Here is a 20,740-nt window from a genome sequence, read left to right on the forward strand (position 1 = left end):
TTTGTTTTAAGAGGCTTACATCATGGCAAAATAGGCTAAGTGTCTGCCTATGGTGCCAGCATCACACATAGGTGCTGGTTCCAGTCCTGGCTGTCCCACTCTGCCAATGTGCCTGGGAAAGCAGCAAAAGACGGGCTGAAGTGCTTCGGTCCCTGCATCCATATGGGCGACCCAGAAGAAGCTCTAGGCGACTGGCTCAGCCAGCCCAGCTCCAGCTGTTGGAGCCATTTGGAGAGTGAATCAGCAGAGAGATAATCTCTCTCTCCAAATCTACCTTTCAAATAAAAATAAATAAATCTTTCAAAAGATATTTTAAAAAAAACTTACAAATCTTTAAAATTTAAAATGCAAACAGAAATGCTGGCATACTCGTTAACATATTCACCAAACAGGAAGCTGCATTTTCATATTTTAATAATAAAACATTCAATTACATAACCTAAGCAATGAGATATTTGCCTCCAATAATAAATTCAGGAGACTATAGTGCATGTATACATCAAGCGATGTTTTCCCAATTAGCTCACAGAAAGGAATACAAAACACATTTTAAGCATGTTAGTATCAATTATGTTCTCTAGTCATGAAATATTAACAACAAAAGTATGACTCAGATCAAGTTCACAATCACCTTGAAAAGCTACCAACAAGAATAAAAGCGGAAACCAACATAATTATCGGAACTGAGGATGAAACAAAAATTAGACTGAAAATATTGATTTGGGGCTGCTGTTGTGGTGTAGCACATTAAGCTGTCACCTGCAACACAGGCATTGCAAAACTGAAATCCCAGGTCAATTCCCAGCTGTTTCACTTCTGACCCAGCTCCCTATTAATGTGTCTAGGAAAGCAGAGGAATATGGTCCCAGTAGCTGGCACCCTGCCAGCCATGGAGGCGACTCAGCCAGAGTGGCTGGTTCTCAACTTGGGCCTAGAGCAGCTCCAGTCATTGCAGCCCTTTAGATAATGAACCAGCAGATGCAAGATCTGCTTCTCTGTCAACCTGCCTTTGAAACAAACAAAATACACCTTTAAAAATAAAACGACTTAATTTGTTCATAACCCCAAAATAATACTTCTAAATGTCTGATTTAGAATAAATGATCTGCTAAAATTTTTTTTATCAAAAATTCCAAGACTAATGTTTTAGCATGAGAAATGACTAAGCAAATCTAAAGCTAAAATGGTAAACACCCTTTGTTTTATCGTTAATGTCATTTAACATTGTTAAAATTAGAGCTAATGTAGTGTTTTGGTTGGTTGTTTTGTACCTTTGAAAACTCTTCAGCTTCCTTTATATCTAAAGACCTTGTTGCAAATTCTAGTAGTTCTTCAGAGTTCTCCAGGGCATTGTGACATTGACTAAGCTGACTCTAGAAGAAAACAACAAAAACTAAATCATTAAAGGTTTCCTATTGCCATCGGAATCCTATTTACATTTTGTAATAAACTTACAGATAACTTTAACAACAATAATGGGATACAATTATTTCAGAATTACTAAGAAAATTTAATTATCTTAATAACTTGTACTTAATCTCAACCCATGGTTTATCTAAAACAGCTTAAGTTGATACAAAGGCATACTCTTAATGTAAAATAAAGCAAGTACAAATAACAGATCAAATTTAAAGATTCCTCTTGATTAAGGCAGTCAGAAAATTACCTGTATTTAAAAATTGCAAAATTATCAACAAACAACCTGCTCCATAATGAAGACTAAATCTCTTTAAAGATTTATTTATTTAATTGGAGGCAGAGTTACAGAGAGAGAGACAGAGATCTCCATCCATTGGTTCACTATCAAAATGGCCACATTACTAGGGCTGAGACAGGATGAAGCCAGGAGTCAGCATCCAGGTCTCCAATGTGGGTGCAGGGTTCCAAGTACTTGAATCATCTTCTGTTACTTTCCCAGGCCTTTACCAGGGAGCTAGATCAGAAGTGGAACAGCTGAAATTTGAGCTGGAGTCTATAATGGATGCCAGTATTGCAGCAGCAGCTTAACCCTCTGCACCACCTCCAACATCAGAATCCCACACAGGAATGCCAGTTCGAGTCCCCTTTTTCACTCTGTCACTCTGACTTTCAAATAAATAGGATAAACCTTAAACATATTAGCTATTTAAGATGAAGTCTGTGAATCAAACTACAGCTATATTAATGTAATTTATCAAATTATATTATCATTTTAATAACATCTATTTATCATATAAGTTGTACATAATACTTTAAATGCTGATTTACTGTCTCCCAGACTGGATAGTCTACTAATCACAAATTCAAGTACAGGTTGATAATGCCTAATCAGAAAAACCAAAATTGAAAATGTTCCGAAATCAGAAACATTTAGAGCATCATATCAGTGCACCAAAAGTTTCAAATGTCAGATTTTCATATTGGAGATGCTCAACTAGTAAAGACATACACAATAATTTAAAAATTCGAAAAACTTGAAAATCTGAAGCATTTATATGATGCCAAGTGCTCCAGATAAGGCAAATTTGACCTATACCTAGAATTCAAAAAACAATCAAGACCACAACTATTACAGTGATGTGCTCTCTGTCTTCACTATTCACATACTAACTCCACTTGACACAATCCTTTACACTCAGTCTGTCATCTGGAGGTCATTTGAAAAGACTGGTAGTTATATCATCAACCAACAAACAGATCCATTTCAAGGATTTTAAATGTAGTTAAGATTATTCTTCAGATATTAAAATCTATTCCACATTCAGGTCTATTGTTTTCTCCTTAAGTTCAGCATTAAAGATATACCACAACTCATTTTATTAATTTGATGTTTTCTATTTTTATACCTTAGAAAAGTAGAAATTATTTAATCACATCTTTAGTTAAAATAGGTTTCCACATGTTATATTAAGACTATACCACTCCTCCCACAGGTACAGGTCTTATATGAGTTACAAGCAAGAATGATCAAGTCACCATTTCTAAAATTTTTTTTATTTTCTTTTTAATGTTATTTATATATTTTAGAGGATTGCACACCCATGTGGGCCTCAACTTAGGGTGGGGAGGTCCAGGCACAGAGGAAGGTGGGTGGAACAAATGTTTCAGCAATTCCTTTTTTTCCCTCTTGTGTCTGCCGGAGATGAGCAGAGGGCCACTCCTTGTTGTTAAACTGCATCAGCACCCAGGGACGGGGGGTGGTATTTCGATGACGCCTTAGAGACCCCAAGGTGGGGAAGAGTGTTCCAATGGTGTCACTTGAGTGTTTTTCTTAGTTCTGAGATATTGTTAGTTTCCTGGCTGCAGGGCTGACAAAATCTTTCCTAGGTCTACTGGTTGACAAGCCCACCACAGTGCATCCATAGATCTAGGAATGTGCTTCAAAGCTTGGCCAGAATTGTCCAACCTGTTCTACTTGTCATCCTACTTGTCATCCTCTGATCAGCCAACTGACATCCCCTGCTGGCCTAGATGAACTAGCGCTCATATCCCCTGTGTGCCTCTGGGCATGCTGTCCACTGCACAAGTATCAGCAACTGAGGAGGTCCAGTCCCAACGCATAAACTCCAAGGCTGGAATACACATTACACATCCTGTGATATTTCCCTGTGCCCGGGGTCTGAATCCAGCAGTCCAATCAGGAGTCCTCCAAGAAACCTCTCCTGGGGTGACCTCAGACTTGACTCTTGTGTGCACCAGCCAGTGCTGGGTCAGATTTGGCTTGTCACCTGCACCAACAAACTGATGGATGTAACTGCCTGAACAGTTTGGTCCCATCTCCATATCTCACACAACCAAAAGGTACTACAGCCCATTGCAATCAGCCTGCCACAAACCTGGTCCTCTTGCCTAAAAGAAGATGTCATGGCCTAGTTGAGGTGACCACCAATAACACACACCAGGCCCATTCCTAGATTTTGCACATGCCAGTTTCTGCCGCAGCCTAGTCCAGTCAAACCCCTATCCCATCTGGCTTTGTGCACACCCATGGGTGTTGTAGCTATGCTCAGTCCTACCCACTTCCAGACCCAGCCCTCAAATATGCCAACAGGTACTGCTACCTTATCCAGCCTGATCCACCTCCAGCCCTGGTTATTGTGCTCACAGTGATAAGTACAACCTAGCAAAGGAGTGCTCAGAGTTCCCCTGCCAATTATGTTCTCAGCCCCAATCTTGCACCTGCCAGGGGATACTACGGCCCAGTCTGACATGACTCACAGTCAGTTCTAGCACTTGCCAGCTGGCACTGTGGCGTAGCCTGGCTGGCCTGCACCATTCTAGCTCTGCATCAGCAGGTGTGGCAGGCTAGCCCAGCCTGATGCATCTTCACTCCCAGCTCTCATGCTGAACAGTGGAAGCAGCAGCCCAGCAAGGGAGTCCTTGAAGTTCCCTACCAGGCCTGCTCCTAGCCCTAGCTCTTACAAGTGCCAGTTGGTGCTGCAGCCCAGTCTGTTTTTTTTTTAATCTATTTTATTGTATTGTTGTTGACAATCTTTACATAGCTAATTACGGGTAAAGAAGAAAAAAAAGGTTCAGGGGGTATAGGGAAGTGGGTAATACTATTATGTCCATATTGTTTCCATCATGTATCTGAGGTAAAGGGGGATATTGACGGAGAAGCCCCACCCGGTTTCCCATCCCACCCCAAGTCCCGGATGTGGGGCATGCTTTGAGATCCTTGTTCAAATGGTTTTAATAGTTCTCCAGTTATGAATCGCTGCCAGTTTCGCTCGATGAGTTCGTCCACTGATTGATATGGTCCATCATAAAGTCTCCGTTTGCCCCATATTTCGCTGCCAACATATTGCTGAGATGAATGATTGACCTGTTCTGTCTTCTGTCCTTTCTTGGTTAGAGTTCTGAGTCCAGCAGTTTGATTGGGGAGATCTCCAAAGAAACTTTGAGGTTTCCCAGACTAGTTTCTTGTATGTTCTAGCAAGCACAGGGCCCGGCACAGTCCATCACCCCGATCAGCTGCTGGTTTCAATTGCTGGGTTGGTTCTGTTTTCGGTCCCGAGTTGCACTGGAACCAATGGGTGTTGCAGTCCAGTCTGGTTCTGCCCAGCACATACTCGGCCCTTACATCAACCAGTGGGAGCTGCAGCCTAGTTGGGGCGACCCACAATAACTCCCACCAGGCCCGCCCCCTACCCTGGTTTGCCAGTATGTGTAGCAGAAGACCAGTCTGTCCCCCATCCCATTTGGCTCTTGTACTTGTCAATGGGTATTAAAGCTTAGTTCCATCTAACCAATTCAACCATCCAGCCCTCTCGGATGTTGTTGAGTGCCTCTCTGTCTAGCCATCCCAGCCCCCGTCCTAGTTTTCATGCCCTCCAGCGGGAATAGTGACCCAAGAAGGGGGAACCCACTTTTTCCCTCCCAGGTCTCTCTGTCCTGGTTTATGCACTCTTTAGGTGGTTCTGTGATTTGACTTGACAGAATTAGTCCCCAGTGCCAGCTTCTGCCAGCTGATGCTGCGGTTATGCCAAACCATCCCTCACCCACTCTAATTTATGCTTGCACCAGCAGGAATAATCAACCCAGCCTGGCTTTTCCCTGATCTAGTCCACATACAGCGCACAGGTGTTGTAGCCTTGCTTAGTCTGGTCTGTCCCCATTCCAGCCCACACTATCCAGTGGGAGTAGCTGTCCGGCGAGGGGACCAGCCCCTTAATCCCCCTGCTAGTTCTGCCCCTCCCTTCCTGGATCTCACGTGTGCTGGTTGGGTGCTGCATTCATATCCAGTACAGGCAACCACGCCCTGGCATTCCATAATGTGTACTTGTTTTGTCGCGACCAAACCCGGCTCATCCCACACTCTGTTCTGGTGATCGGATTTGCCTGGTCTGCTCCTGACCCATGCCGAATGTGTGTTTCAGTGGGAAACTTTCCATGGACTATTCTGGGCTGTTTCCTATCATGCTTCTTGCGCTTACCTGCAGGGACTGTGTCCTGCCAGAGGAGTTGCCCAGGCTCCTCCATTAGAACCCCTCCCAATGCCAGATTTTGCGCTTGCCAGGGGGTCCTTGAGCCAACCCTACTCAGTTCACCTCCTGTCCTAGCAGGAACAGTGGCTTTTCCTGGCTGGCTTTCACCCCATTCTGGTTCTTGTTGTTGGATGTTTCAGCCCGGCCATGGCTCGTCCATACCCACATACAGCTCACACATGGCTCAGTAGGGGATTGAGACCCAGCCTAGTCAGTACCACATCTACCCTGGTTCTCCATGACACCAGATGGTGTTGGGATCTGAACTGGCCTGGTGCATCCAATCCCAGCCCACACTAGTGCCTCGGGTGACTACAACTGTTTCCCAGATAGAATGCAGCCCCCATTCCAGCACATGCGCTCCTTGGTGGGAACCTCAACCCAGTTACGGTGTCCCCTCACCTCCCCGATTGGGCCTGTTCCTAGCCGTAAATCATGCACCTGTCCGTGGTTGCTCTGTGGACCAGCAGGTGCAAGAGCCTAGCTAGGTATGACCTGTGCTCCATGCTGGTTTCTAGTTTTGCTTGTAGGCAAAGGTTTGCTCAGTCCTGCCCAGTACATTCCGTTCCTTTACCAATTTACACATCTTGGAGCTACTATGCCCTGCTAGTCCGACCCCCAGATCTGGACCACGTGTTCACCAGCGAGAGCTATGACTCGCCAGGGGAGCTTCCCAAGTTCCTCCACTTGATCCGCTCCCAGACCCAGTTTACATACATGCCATTGGGTTTAAGGCCAGTGCCCGGTGTACTCTAGCCTCCCATTTGGCCTGCTGCAGCCCAGTCTGAAGTAATTTGGAGAGTGAACCACAGATAGTAGATTCTCATTCTATCTCTCCCACCCCCTCCCACTCTTTCTCTCTCTCTCCTAACTCTGTATTTCCAATAAAAATAAGTAAGTCTTTTAAAAGAAAAAAAAATCCAAAGAATTGCCTGAGTTTACTGTAAGGGACCTGGGAAAGAATTCCAATGCCACTTGCTGCTCTGCATCTGATAGTTTGTTCTGTAAGTCACAGGGACACCAGTAAGCCTGTGGAGCCTGGGGAAGGCCCTCCCTGCACCCCACAGACCCGGTCTTGCACTGGTTATTAAAGTCCCCAGAATAACATGTGATCAATGTGTGAGATGTTGTTAAGGGCTCCACTGCACCCTACAACTCAGTGACTTTGAGTGTCAGCTCTACACATCCCAGGGACACTTGTGCTTGACCAATGACACCAGGGAAGGCTCCGTCTCCATGCCACTGCTGAAGATCCATGATTATGTACAATCAGTTCCAAGACTGTGGTTACCAGTAATGTATTCCTCAGAGTCACCAAATCCTATTCTGTTGGATCCAAGTTACATTCTACCTGTATACCACTGCTCCAAAGCCATATTTGCCACTGCATGATCTAGCAAAACCTGTGTTCATCCCTTGGGGCCTGGCTAAGGTCCTCACCCTATCATCCAGGGCTAGAACTTGGGCTTTCGGAGCTGTTAAATACCAGAATCACCCACACCCACACGGTATGACCTGAGGCAGGTCACATCCACCTCACACAGTTCCAGGACCAGTGCCATAAGATCCAGCATCACTCAGATTTAGCTGGCAGGACAAAGGGACCTCCCTTTATGGGTCCCACAGCACCAAGAACACTGCTATTTCCATAACAAACCCTACTGTGATTTATAAAAAAAAGAAAAACCCTCTCTGGGGTGTGAAGACAGGCACCTTTGGGAGCCTATCTCTGTTACCCCATTAGCCCCGACCAACTAGACAATTCTGGTACTCACAGACATTGTTGACACATACTACTACTGAAGAAATCACTCAGAAGTTACACTTCCATGACCATCAAGAACCAAAGCCAAAGCAACTACTCAACCGATACACCACATCCCATTTGGACAAAAAAGTTTTTTCCAATGAAATTCATTCCATAAAGAAGTATACATCAAGCAAGATAAGTGGAGGTCAGCATAAGAATACAAGAAACATGAAAAAGCAAGGATAAATACATCTCAATAGTTATCCTAGAATGGATGCTGGTTTGAAAGAAATCTATGGGAAAAAAAAGAATTCAAAATAATGATGTTGAGGAAATAATGAGAGACAAAAAATACAGATGGGAGATGTGGTAAACAATGCATGATTAAATGAGAAACACAATAAAAAGGCAGAAATAACTTAGAAGAATCTATCAGAAGTTTGGAGCTAAAAATTTCAAACAACGAAATAAAAAAAAAAAAAAAAAAAAAAACGAGACCTTAATCAGTACAGATCAAACAATGTCTGATGTTGAAGAAAAGTTTTTCTAAATAATCCAGTCAAAATAATTTAAAAATAAGTATAAAAGAATTTTAAAAAATGAGGAAAGTTTGAGAAACACCAAGGGATGCCATTAGATGAAAAAAAAAAATCATATTATAGAGACAGCTAAAGAGGAAGAGAAGGAAATAATTAGAAGTCTCACATAAAAGTCCATAAGAAAATGGCTTTACAAAATATTTAAATCACAACCTCCAATACTTCCGGAACTATTCCCAAATTCTGAGAATAAAGGAACTCTGTCAAACTCTTGTTATAAGCCTAACTTTGTTCTGATAGCAAATTCAAAGAAACATCATATAAATTGCAAAAACAAAAAAAAAGCCCTTGATGAACACAGATACAAAAATTTTCAATAGAATATTAGCAAGTTAAATATAATACCACATCAGAATGATAATTTTTCATGACCAAATGGAATTCATCCAGGGATGCAAGGGTAGTTCAACACTCACAAATCAACAAATGCTAGCAAATCACATCAACAGAATGAAGTACAGAAAACCTCCACAAGTCGCCTCCACAGACATACCCTCATAATAATAAAAACTGGAAATCAGATACAGGAGGAACCTGCTTCAAAATGATAAAGGCAACACATGACAAAATGATAGTTCACATTACACCAAGCAGGGAAAAGCTAAAAGCATTTCCTTTCACATCTGCAACAGGACAAAGATGCCCACTTTTACCACTCTTATTCAATATGCTGCTTGCAGAATTAGCAAGAGGAAATAGCAAATATAAAGAAATACAGGGTATAGAAATAGAAAAATATATAAACTTGCACATGACATGATTCTGTAAATGAAACCTAAATACACTACCAAAAGGATGTAAGAACTGATACACCAATTCAGCAAAAATCCTAGGATACAAAATCAACATGCTAAAAGAACAGGGGCAGGGGAGGGGGAAACTTTGACAGCACTTGCTGAAAGACATACAAGAAAGTAATCCCATTCACAAGACTTACAAAAAAAATGAAATATCTGGAAAGAAATTTAACCAAAGAAACGAAAGATTACTACTACAGAAATTATAAAACATTGATAAAACAGAGAACACACACGCGTGCACACACACACACTGGAAAGATATTCCTTGCTCATGGGTTGAAAGAATCATTACAATGCCCATACCATCTAAAGTGATCTATAGATGCAATCACTCTCAAAATACCAGACTTTCCTTTATATAATCAAAAAAAATCTAAAAAAAATTATATAGAAATCATCACAATACCAGTTTTCAAGGCTTACCACAACGCTATGGCAATTAAAGCAGCATGGTAATGGCATAAAAACCAACACAGAGATCAAAGGACCAGAATAGAGAGCCCCGAAACTAACTCACATACATATATTCAACTGATTTTTGACAAAAGTACCAAGAACATAGACTGGAGAAAGAAGAATCTTTTTACTAAATAGTGTTGATAAAACTGGATGCGTACATATTAGAATGAAACTGGATCCCTACCTCTCATCACATTCAAAAATTAAATCAAGATGGATCAAAGGCCTTAACTATGAAATTTCAAGGCAAAACTATGAAATTTCTACAAGAAAACCTAGGGGAAACATTTTAAGACACTGGTATAAGCAATAATTTCTGGATAAGTACAAGAAACAAAAATCAAAATTAGACAAATAGGATCTTATAATAATTCATAATGCTTTTGCACAAAAAAGGAAGCAACAGAAGAATCAGAGAAAATATCTGCAAGCTATTTAACCAAGGAAAGGTTAATATTCAGAATACATTAGGAACTCAAAAAGCTCAAATATAACAAAAAAACCTATCCAGGTAAGAAATGGGAAAAGGAACTGAGTTGGCAACCCTCAAAAAAAAAAAAAAAAAAAAAAGGAAAGAAGGAAAAGAAAATCCACAAATAGCTAAGAAATTAACTCACTGTGCCTAGCCATCAGGGGAATGCAAATCAAAATAGTGACATATTAATGGTTATTATGAAAAAGACAGCAACAAATGCTGGTACAAATGCAGAGAAAGATGAACTCTGACACACTACTGGTAGGAATGAAAATTAGTACAGCCAGTATGGCAAACAGAACAGGATACCTTTAAAAACTAGAAACAGTACTACCATTTAACCCAGCAATCCCACTTCTGGGTAAAGATGCAAAAGAACTGAAAATAGAGCGGGGTACAGAGATATTTGCACATCCAAATGTCCAAAGAAAGCTGAAAAGATACAGAAAATGCAATACATACACAAATAGAATATTATTCAGCCACAAAAGATGGAAATTCTGGCAAATACTTCAATATGAAAAAAATCTTGAAGATGTTATGACAAGATAGTCACAAAAGGACAAATATTGTTGATTTCATACATTAGATATCTGGAGTATATACCTCATGGAAATAGAAAGTATTATGTGAGTACATTCAACAATACCAAATGAAATACTTCAAAATGATTAAGCAAATAAAATCTGTAATGCTTTTTAATCATGATTTTAAAATGTTTACAAACACAGAACCATGCTTCTAAGAGTTAAAAGTAGTTATACTCATAAATTCATTATTCTTCTTTTAATAAACTGGGCGTTACGTAGAATAAAGTACACACATTTGAACAGTTGCACTATCTCACCTGTAGTTCTTGTGATTTACGGGCTTGTTCCTGCTTGATACTATTGATCATACCTTCTTTCACCTCATCCAATATAGAGTATAAACTATCGAATTCTTCATCTAACTCTGCAAGTACATTAGAAGAATTTTCCTATTTAAAAAAAGCAAAATAGTGATGTTATCAAAAATCTTTCAAATATTTAAAAATTAAAATATATTTAAAGGAGAGAATATTTATATTACAAACCATCTTAGGTTTTAGAAAGAGATGAATGCAAGAAGCTGGCTGCTAAAGCTGATAGTACTACTTTAGATATGCTATGAGTTAAGCTACTGGTCCTTACTCTCTCTCATAACACTACTTTCACTGAATCAAGAAGAAAAGTGGGTTTAAACCTCCCAACTTCCTCCAGACCTCCAGGCTCTAACACAGACTCAAATGGCTTGAAGTTCTTTACTTCTGGTGTATATCAGAATCTTTGTAGAAATATCTGCATAAAATATCTGAGATTCTAATAAAGTCTAAGAAAGCATTTGGGCATATTCTGATACGACTCATATTCTGTCAAAGTTTAAATCTCTCAGGTCTTCTGAAACACTGCCTTTTACATAAGTTACTGGAACTTACATGACTAGGCAATTGCTTACTTATCCTGAGACTTATCAGCCATTTAATTTTATTCCTGTAAGTTACAATAGCAATCATCTAAAAACTAGAATTTTTAAATTCCCACAGTTACAAATAAAATACAGGTGACCTGCCCAAGACATATAATTCATTGTAACAGTACACTCAACAAAGCACTCCGAATCTCTTGACTTCCCAGAGTTCCTCATTGCTTCATAAACCAGGAAGCCACTATTCAACAAGAAGTAAAATACTTGTGAAGTTCCTAATAAATAAAATTCACACTTAAAGAAATTATGAGTTAAGAGCAGTTCTCGTAAGAAATTTTTCAATTCAGATGAATCAAGGGAAGCAAACTGACACTGGTTAAGAGAACTAATACTGCTAATATCCTATGTTCAAACTTATGCTTATGTTTACGAACCAGATAGCACCTCACTGGAATCTCACAAAAAGTGGTGTTAACTATTTTCCTAACTTACATTGGTGAGAACAAATTGTAGAAGGAATGTACCATTTGGAAGACAGAAGGTCTAGCAATCTCACATTAGCTACTCAGTTCGGAGTGACCTTGTACTTAAATTCTTGCACCTCAGTTTATTCACCCTTTAAAACGAACTAGAAAGAAACCAGCAGCTTCTTCCATGTCTCCCATGTGGCTGTAAGGACTCAAGTACTTGGGTCATTTTCCACTGCTTATCCTTAGACATTAGTAGAGAACTGAACTGGGATTGAGGCAGCCAAGACTCAAATTGGTGTCCAAATGGGATACTGGCACATGAAATGGTGGCTTCACCTGCTATAGAACTAATCGTATTTTTAATTGACATTTTGTACATGTATACACCATAAAAAGATCAACCAAGATAATTAGCATAACCATAATTTCACCGACTTATTTTTTGTGTCATAAGAATAGTTACGGGTCTGGTGCAAAGGCTCAATTGGCTAATCCTCCCTCTTCAAGTACTGGAATCCTGTATGGGTGCCAGCTCTTGTCTCAGTTACTCCACTTCCCATCCAGCTCCCTGCTTGTGGCCTGGAAAAGCAGCGGAGGATGGCTCAGGTCCTTGAAACCCTGCATCCACGTGGCAGACCTGGAGGAATCTCCTGGCTTTCAGTGAGCTCAGCTCTAGCCACTGCAGCCACTTGGCGCATGAACCTGCAGATGGAAGATCTTTCTCTTTGTCTCTCCTCTCTGAATCTGTCTTTCCAATAAAAATAGATTAACGTTTTAAAACACAGCTAAAATATGTTCTTAGCAATTTTGAAAAACACATTATCAACAATGATCACTATGCTGTACAATCTCTAGATCTTATTCCTACAAAGAAATTTGTACTCTTCAATTTATATATCCTCCCTGCTTCTATGAGTTCAGCAGTTTTAAAATTTCACATATAAATGAGATCATGCATAACTGTTGCCATCGTTTTTTAATTTGATCATTTTCCATCAAACATTTGATCTAGTCTAAAGCCAATCACCAAGAACTTCTTCCAGGTTCCAAACGTGGGTGCAGAGGCCCAAGCACTTTAACTATCTTCTGCTGCTTTCCCAGGCCATTAGCAGGGAGCTGTGTTGGGGTGAAGCAGCTGGGACTCGGATACCATGGCCCCAAATTCAGTTCCTTAAATGTTTGCTAGAATTCATCAGTGAAACCATCAAGTTCTGGGCTTTTCTTTGATGGGAAACTTCATCACCAATTCAGTGTTATCTCTTTTCTCATTATTTGTCTGTCCAGTCTTGGTAGGTTTTATGCTTCTATGAAACCATCAGATTATACTGGGTTCCTTTCCAAAACAACATTTAATTACTTACAGAGAGATTATCTTCTAGAACTTGTGACCCTTTCTCAAGCACTTCTCTGTTCTCACCGGGCACTGTGCCCTTTTACTTTTCGGTTTTACTTTCATCTACTTCTATAAGCGGACATTTTGCAAACATACACTTTTCTTCTACTATTTACTGTAACTTGGCTATATTTCCCAATACTCCTGAACTGACACAACTTGCGCTAAAATTAGGAAAAACGTAAAATGGATAAAAAGGAGCATTACAATAGTTTCTATCAATTATAACTCCAGACTTGTCCTTCTTCTTTATTATTTGACTTTTCCAGTGAGAAGGCTGGTTTAGCAAAGAAAGCATTTTTCATTTATTTACCATTTAAAAACCATACTCTCACCTCCTTCAGTTAATAACCTTGGGGTTTATGAAGTATATTCACTCTGCATATGACTCACCAATAATTCACTGACATATTTACATACATTTTAAGAAAAAACGGTCCATACCTGAACACCTTTGAGTGTATGATTTAGAGTATCAATAAAGTTCTGTATTTCATCATTTTTATTTGCCAGAGTTGAAATGATCCTTTGCAGAGCTTCCTATGATTTAAAAGAATAATAGTTACAAACCTTATAAAAACCATTATCTAAACAAGCTTTTATTACACTAAGAGCATATTGAATAATAACAAAGAGTAATGTAAAACTTTTTGTTCAGTACTTCCAAGAAAGGTAAGATATGCACTTTTACTGTTCTAAACACTCTTACTCCCAGGATACAACTTAGTAATTATAGTAATTTCAGACTAAAAACAAGCAAGCTTTAAAATAACCAGTATCACTTAACAGCATTAGGTCCTAGGGCACAGCAACAGAGTCAAATCATTACATGTTACAAAAACAAATGGAAACTTCCAATACAGCATTAGTATATGGGAACAAAACAAGGAGACAATGAAACTCCTTAACATTTTACTTACAAAAACTAAAACTTATTTAGGTGTCCTCAGTTTGGTGTGCCTATAAACTTCAATTTAGTAAACTATATAACAAATTTTAGATAGAATAAGCAACCAATTTTCACCTAGAATGATAATTTCATTACAGTATTTATGAAGTAAAACCACAATAACCAATTTTTTAGGAAATATCCCAAACTTTGATACTTTTAAATAAAACATTAGAATATTTCATTTTCTCATAATCTCCAGTTTAGTGCTATTCGACAAAATTTCTGCTATACTCTAAAGGTTCAACATATGTGCTATCAATATGACAGCGCCACTAGCCACAATAAAAAAAATGTGGTTTTAAATGTGGTTACCACAACTGAGGAACTAAAGTTGCCTATTTTCTCTTCTTAATTTCAGCATACTTATCCATATCTGACTAGGACTGCTCTACTGAATGCCACAATGCCAACTACCTAATAACTGCTCATGGGTAGTACCAGCAAAAACAAAACAAATTACCTGTGTTGTCATTAAAAATCAAATGCAATTTTACGTTTTGACTTTTTACATTTTACAGTTTTATGTTTTAATTTCTCCAGAAACACAGGACTTGTTTGTATAGGCTTACACATTTCAACAATCCTTGCAGCATTTTGTAAGATAAAGGTTATCTTCAAAATAATTAGATATCGGTAAAAGCTTTTACATAAAGAAAGTCCAGGAAAGGACATAAAAGGAGTGATAGTTTATATGGATCTTCATAAAACATTGGGGTAGTGAAAAAACTAAAAGTAATCACAGCTGTGTTCATTTAATTCTCAAATCCATCCCTGGAACTAAGGTGATATTATTACCATTCTGGAACTGCCTAAGGCTTCTCTACTGTGTCCACTTATTTACACCATTTCTTCCCATGCTCATGCCAGAAGCATTCTAATAAGAGACATGCAGGTATACCAGGAAAAGAGACCAGTGACAGCAAGAGTTAGCTGCCTGTCCTGTCAGTGTTCTCTCTGGAACCCGGTACACTAAGATCTGAAAGCAAGGAGGTTAACAGAATTGCAGAAGGAATTCGAGACTTGAGGTAAAGATGGGTGGAACGGGAGGCACAACAATGGCACAAAGACGTGGTAAGATCAGAAAATTTCATAAGGACGAACCTTCCAAGTATTTATCTAAGTCGGGCTATATATATGAGCCTAACAACCACACAGTAGTGGTAAAAAAACATTTTTGTATGCTTTTAACATCGCTTACGCTGGGCTATAAGATTTGGCTCTTTCTGTTTAATGGACTTTAACTGCCATCTTCTATTTTTCCCAATGGCTGGGCCACAACCTTACTGCACAGACAAGAAAACAGAGATTCTATGGACTGTCCAGAACATCACTATTAAGTGTTAACACTCTGATCCTCTCCAAACCTCCTGCTCCTAATCACTTCAACCCAGAAATTGTAACCAGTTGGCCCACATGTGGAATAACACCCCCAACACACACACACACACACACACACACACACTATAGGTATATTTCCTTTATATACACACATATACCTTTGCTAAACATTTAGTTGATCAACATTTTTCAGTGACATAGAAAACTGAATGTAGACAAGCACAGCTTGAGTTTAAGCTTTCATCTTGGCTGTAACTAGGCAGGCACAGCTAGTTAACTTCGAGGTAAAAATCATAATATCACACCAGATGGCATTAAAGAACCTCCTAAAAGAGATCTTATTCTATAAAACAGAAGATCACACTCAGTAAAAAAACACTCTCAACCATCATAATATATGTGAGTTCAGTAAGAATGAATGAAAATTTCTCGCACACACGACACACAACTGAACCGCTAATACATAAACATGGCATATCTAGTTCAGAGCCAAAACACCAAATCTGCATGAACACAAAATTACTTCCCACATTGTTTGGATATTTGTTTGTGTAATCTAATTTTAGTGTCAAACTTTGTATTCAAGGAATTGAACAGCAAAGACTCTGGAGATAACTGTTAATATACTATCCAACTAGCCTATGAAACTGCCACATAATGCAAAATAATTAATAATTAATAAAAAAAATAAAAACATTTAAAAAAAGAAAAATATATACTATCCAACTAGGTAAAGCTCAAAGCTCCAAAAATTCTAATGAGACATCTACCTTTTCAAACCTCCTATTACTTTATCGAATATAGTCTAGAGATGTAAGCTAATATTGACCAGGTCTTTTAACTAAGTCTTCCATATCTTTAAGGTTACATACCTGCTTAAAGTCAATAGCTTCTGGTCTAATAGTGATGTTAGAGGTCAGAATACAGCTTTTACCAACTGTCACGTTCTCATTCTCCTTAGAGTAGAATTGTCCAATAGAAATATACTATAAGCCAATAGAAGGCACATTTTAAAAAGGTAAAAGAAAAATAAGTGAAATAATGTTAATATTTATTTAACCCAGTGAATCCAAAGTACTACTTACTTAAGCATGTAATCAGTATTTAACAGTTATGCAGTTTTATCTCTTTTGGAAAGTGAGGGATGCTAGGTCTTCAAAATACACTTAACAGCCTATCTCTATCCAAATTAACTACGTTTCAAATGCTCAAAAACCACTTACGGATAGGATCTGCAGTACTGAAAAACGACCCAACTAAAGGGTTGTATTTTGAGCCCATGCACCCTACATGGGAGATAGGAATAAGCTCCTGGCTTCTACCTTTGGAACAGTCCAGCTCTGGCCACTGTGACCATAAGAAAGTGAACTGGGAAACTGAAGATCTCTCTCTCCTCCCTCCCTCCTTTCCTCCTTGTCTCTCCTTGTTGCCCCTTTTTCTCCTTCTGTCTCTCCCCCCCTCAACTGCCTTCTAAATAAATAAATAATTTTAAAAACATAAGGTAAAAATTTTCTGAACTTTTTGCTTGGAAAACAAGAATTTCTTTATGTGCTTACATTATTCTAGATACTTAAATGATAACAGCTACATATAGATATAAGTTAAAAATGCTACAACCAAGTTCCTTTATCAGAATTTCACTAACCTTTAAGTTACTATTTATATAAAAATTACCTCCAGAAATAAAAATGCTATAAAGTTATGAACTTTAAAACAAATTAGCACCTGACCAGCACACCTTTGTGATCCTTATCACAACAAATGAAACAAATGCACTCTTACTTCTGTAAAATTTATACTGCTTACTAACGACTTTGATTAAACAGCTTTCTGGGAAATCACAAACAATACCAACATCCATGTAAAACAAATTCACGTGACCACAGCTAACATGTAAATTACATAAACTCAATCAGAAGAATGTCATCCATTTTGCTTGGTATTGGTCCATACCTCTATAAAAATAACACCCTTAGGTTATAATTAATCTTTGTAATTCCCTTTTAATTAATTGAAAATAATGTTATAATATTATCACAGAATAAAAGACCCTTTCAACTTGCATTGAACTAAGTTTTAATAGCCGTATTTTTTTCCAAAGATTTATTTTACTTTGGGAAAGATAAGAGTCAGAGAGGCAAGCACAAAGAGGTATGTTCCATTTCTTAACTCAGTCTCCAAATTATTTCAATGGCCGGGGCAGGGTCTTGCCAGGTCGAAACCAGGATCCAGGAACTGCAACCCAGTCTCTTACATGAATGGCAGGGGTTCAGGTACTGGGGCCATCTTCCAGTGTTTTCCCAGTAATATCAGTAGTGAGCTGGATAGGAAATGAAGCAGCTGGGGTATGATATGCCTGTGTTACAGTAACAATTTAACCCATTGTGCCATAATGCCAGCTCCAGGAGCAATATTTCTAAACAAAAATCCTATAATGTGAGCATAAAAGCCTTTGTGGGAGTGATATTCTACATGCACTGCCCAAGACTTTTAAAATACTATTCTTGCCCAGAAAGCAGTTGGGAAAAAAACAAAGGTCTCTCAAGGCTAATACAGTCTTTGGAAAACATGGAAGACATTCACATTCGATGTAACTGGGTCTACCAAGCACTTGGAATCAGCCCACATACTGAAAAGGGACCTTTTACCTTACTGTCAAACTACAAAAACTAATGGCCCTGGGGAGGGGTGGGGGGGAACCCCAGAGCCTATGAAACTGCCACATAATGCAAAATAATTAATAATAAAGAAAGAAAGAAAGAAAGAAAGAAAGAAAGAAAGAAAGAAAGGAAGAAAGAAAGAAAGAACGAACGAACTAACCTGGGTAGAGAAAGAGAAATAAAAACCTAAAATTAAAAAAAAAAAAAAAAAAAAAAACTAATGGCCCAGATGATTTTTCAGGGAAATACATTTCAACTCTAGATAAGAAGTCATTGGCATTTCGACTGTAACACAACAGATCTTCAAAAAGTCTGTGGGAAGCACATACTATTGAAAACCTATGCGCAGATTTCAAAATTTCTTGCACCAAAATAAGCATCTTTTAACTCAGCTCTTCCCCCAAGCTTTTGAAGTGCCCCTTACACACTAAGCTATTGACAGAAGAGATAAGCCAGCTGTGGTGGGCTTCAGAGCCCTAGCAGTGAAGGTGCACGCAGCTACAAAACACATTATAAACCAGTCTGTGGGGAAAAGTCAGAAGCTCAAAGCAAACAATGTCTCCCTGTAACTAATGAAGATATAGTGCTTTCCTTGCTTTTTTGAGGTTTTTATATGAAAGGTGGAGTTAAATTGAGGAGATAGAGATATAGAGATGTTCCATCTGCTAGTTCACTCCCCCAAGGAGCCATAATTGCCAGTGCTAAGCCAATCTGCAGCCAGGAGCTTCTTCTGGGTCTCCCAAGTGGGTATATGGGTCCAGGCACAGTGAGCCATCTGCTGCTTTCCCAGCTATAAGCAGAGATGGATCGGAAGTGGAGCATTCGTGGGACTCAAAGCAGCAGCCACAGGGGATGCCAATGCTGCAGGCAGTGGATTGGCCAGCTACGTGACCACTACAAATAAGGCCACAATGAAGTGCTTTTCTAAGCCTAACGGGGGGGGGGAAATGACAGTGACCTGCAAGTTTCCCAAGACCAATCTGCTGAGAAAGGAATCCAGAAGCTCTGATTTCACTTTAATTATTGTCTCACAAACAAATGCAACCAAGAGCTCATATTTAGTATTCTAAAATAGCAAAAGTTCATCAGAGAGCATTAAGAAACAAATTATGAAGAAGACTGTAGTTTCAACCATTATGGCCCTCACAAGGATGGAGAATGGCTAGAACTATGGCAGAAATGGCAGGAAGATAAAAATAGCAAAGGAATCGGAGATCAGTGGATTTAGAAAGAAAATTATACATAAAATTATCTAAGACAACTATCACCACCACGAAATCACAAAAAAAGCCAAAGGATTAGAAACACACAACTCGGTCTTAAACTGCCAACTTGAACTACTTATCTAAAAACTATCCAGTACAACTGACTCCTTGTTCCCAGAAACACTGGATGAAAACTACGATACTCCTGCTACCTAAGAGGACATTAAAACTGATATCTTCATAATTAGAGAAACACCTAACATATGAGATTTTTTTTGTATGTACACAAGGAGCTAGATGTTACATTTTCACTAATTTATTCCGAGTAAATTATACACAGAGACTTGACTAAAACAATGTTCATCTTGGCACCACTAGGGGCTCAGACAGCTGGCAGCCTCTTGGGTTGGGCGCCAGTAGCGCTTCCTGAACAGTTCTTAAAAGTCAGAACCCCCAGTGGCATGCTGGGAACGTGCGAGCAAGAAAGGGAAGAGACCCTGGGCAGCAGGGGTAAAGACATCTGCTGGAGATGGGGTAGACTGGCCGGGTGCCCTCACGGCGACACTCCTTTCCATTACGGCCCAAAAGGAAGGGTCTGAGGGGCTGTTGGTGGGTGAGGGCCAGGAAAGGGCAAGTGAGAGGCCCATGGGCATGGGCCCAGGAAGGGAAGGGTTGTAAAGATCTATTTGGGGACCTTGAGTGTTGTGCAAGGTGGGGGAGGAGCTGTGATTCTGAGTGGAAAGCTGGGGAGCCTCTCTCTCTTATATATCAACGAGAGGTGAGGCTGAAGGAGTGTGGCATGACCGTGGGGGTGCGTTTGGCTTTAGTGGTCCAGACCCTTCCCTGACCTAAGTGTTAGGAAGAGGGTGGGGAATGGTTGCCTTTGGTGACACCAGTAAAATAATAATAGAAAGAATGCTCATGCATGCATTATTTATAAAATTAAAAGGTGGGGCTCACTGTACAATGTGTATACAATAATCCATACATACAAAAATTCTGCTGAATCATTGTTACAGAATATTTACATGGGAGAATATTCATGAAATATTGTGTGAGGAACAAAATGTAAAGCAATACATATAATGTGATTCATAATACTTTTTAAGTTTCCACAAGTATAAAAAAATGGAGTTCATCTCTGAGTATAGATAGGGGTTTTTTTTACTTTATTTTCATTTATCTGTATTCCCCTATATTAAACTTCCTTAATTTATACGTATAATG

At 39.2% G+C, this 20,740-nt stretch overlaps 1 protein-coding gene across 5 annotated transcripts in view; it reads right to left on the minus strand.

Moving 5' to 3' along the window:
• The window catches only part of FSD1L (fibronectin type III and SPRY domain containing 1 like), an 84,160-nt gene that overhangs the window by 60,315 nt on the left and 3,105 nt on the right, over positions 1 to 20,740 (minus strand). For 2 of the 5 annotated variants that reach the window (XM_058672984.1, XM_058672987.1), the window contains exons 2-5: positions 16,521 to 16,634; positions 13,803 to 13,898; positions 10,897 to 11,028; positions 1,272 to 1,373 (exon numbers count right to left, since the gene is read on the minus strand). In XM_058672984.1, coding sequence (XP_058528967.1) covers positions 1,272 to 1,373; positions 10,897 to 11,028; positions 13,803 to 13,898; positions 16,521 to 16,634 — 444 coding nt within the window. Of the gene's footprint in view, positions 1 to 1,271; positions 1,374 to 10,896; positions 11,029 to 13,802; positions 13,899 to 16,520; positions 16,635 to 17,503; positions 17,677 to 20,740 lie in introns of those variants that run through there. The other 3 variants (XM_058672985.1, XM_058672986.1, XM_058672988.1) reach the window with 3 other exon arrangements.

Source organism: Ochotona princeps, chromosome 14 (genome assembly GCF_030435755.1).
Source record: "Ochotona princeps isolate mOchPri1 chromosome 14, mOchPri1.hap1, whole genome shotgun sequence".
Classification (NCBI taxonomy): domain Eukaryota; kingdom Metazoa; phylum Chordata; class Mammalia; order Lagomorpha; family Ochotonidae; genus Ochotona; species Ochotona princeps.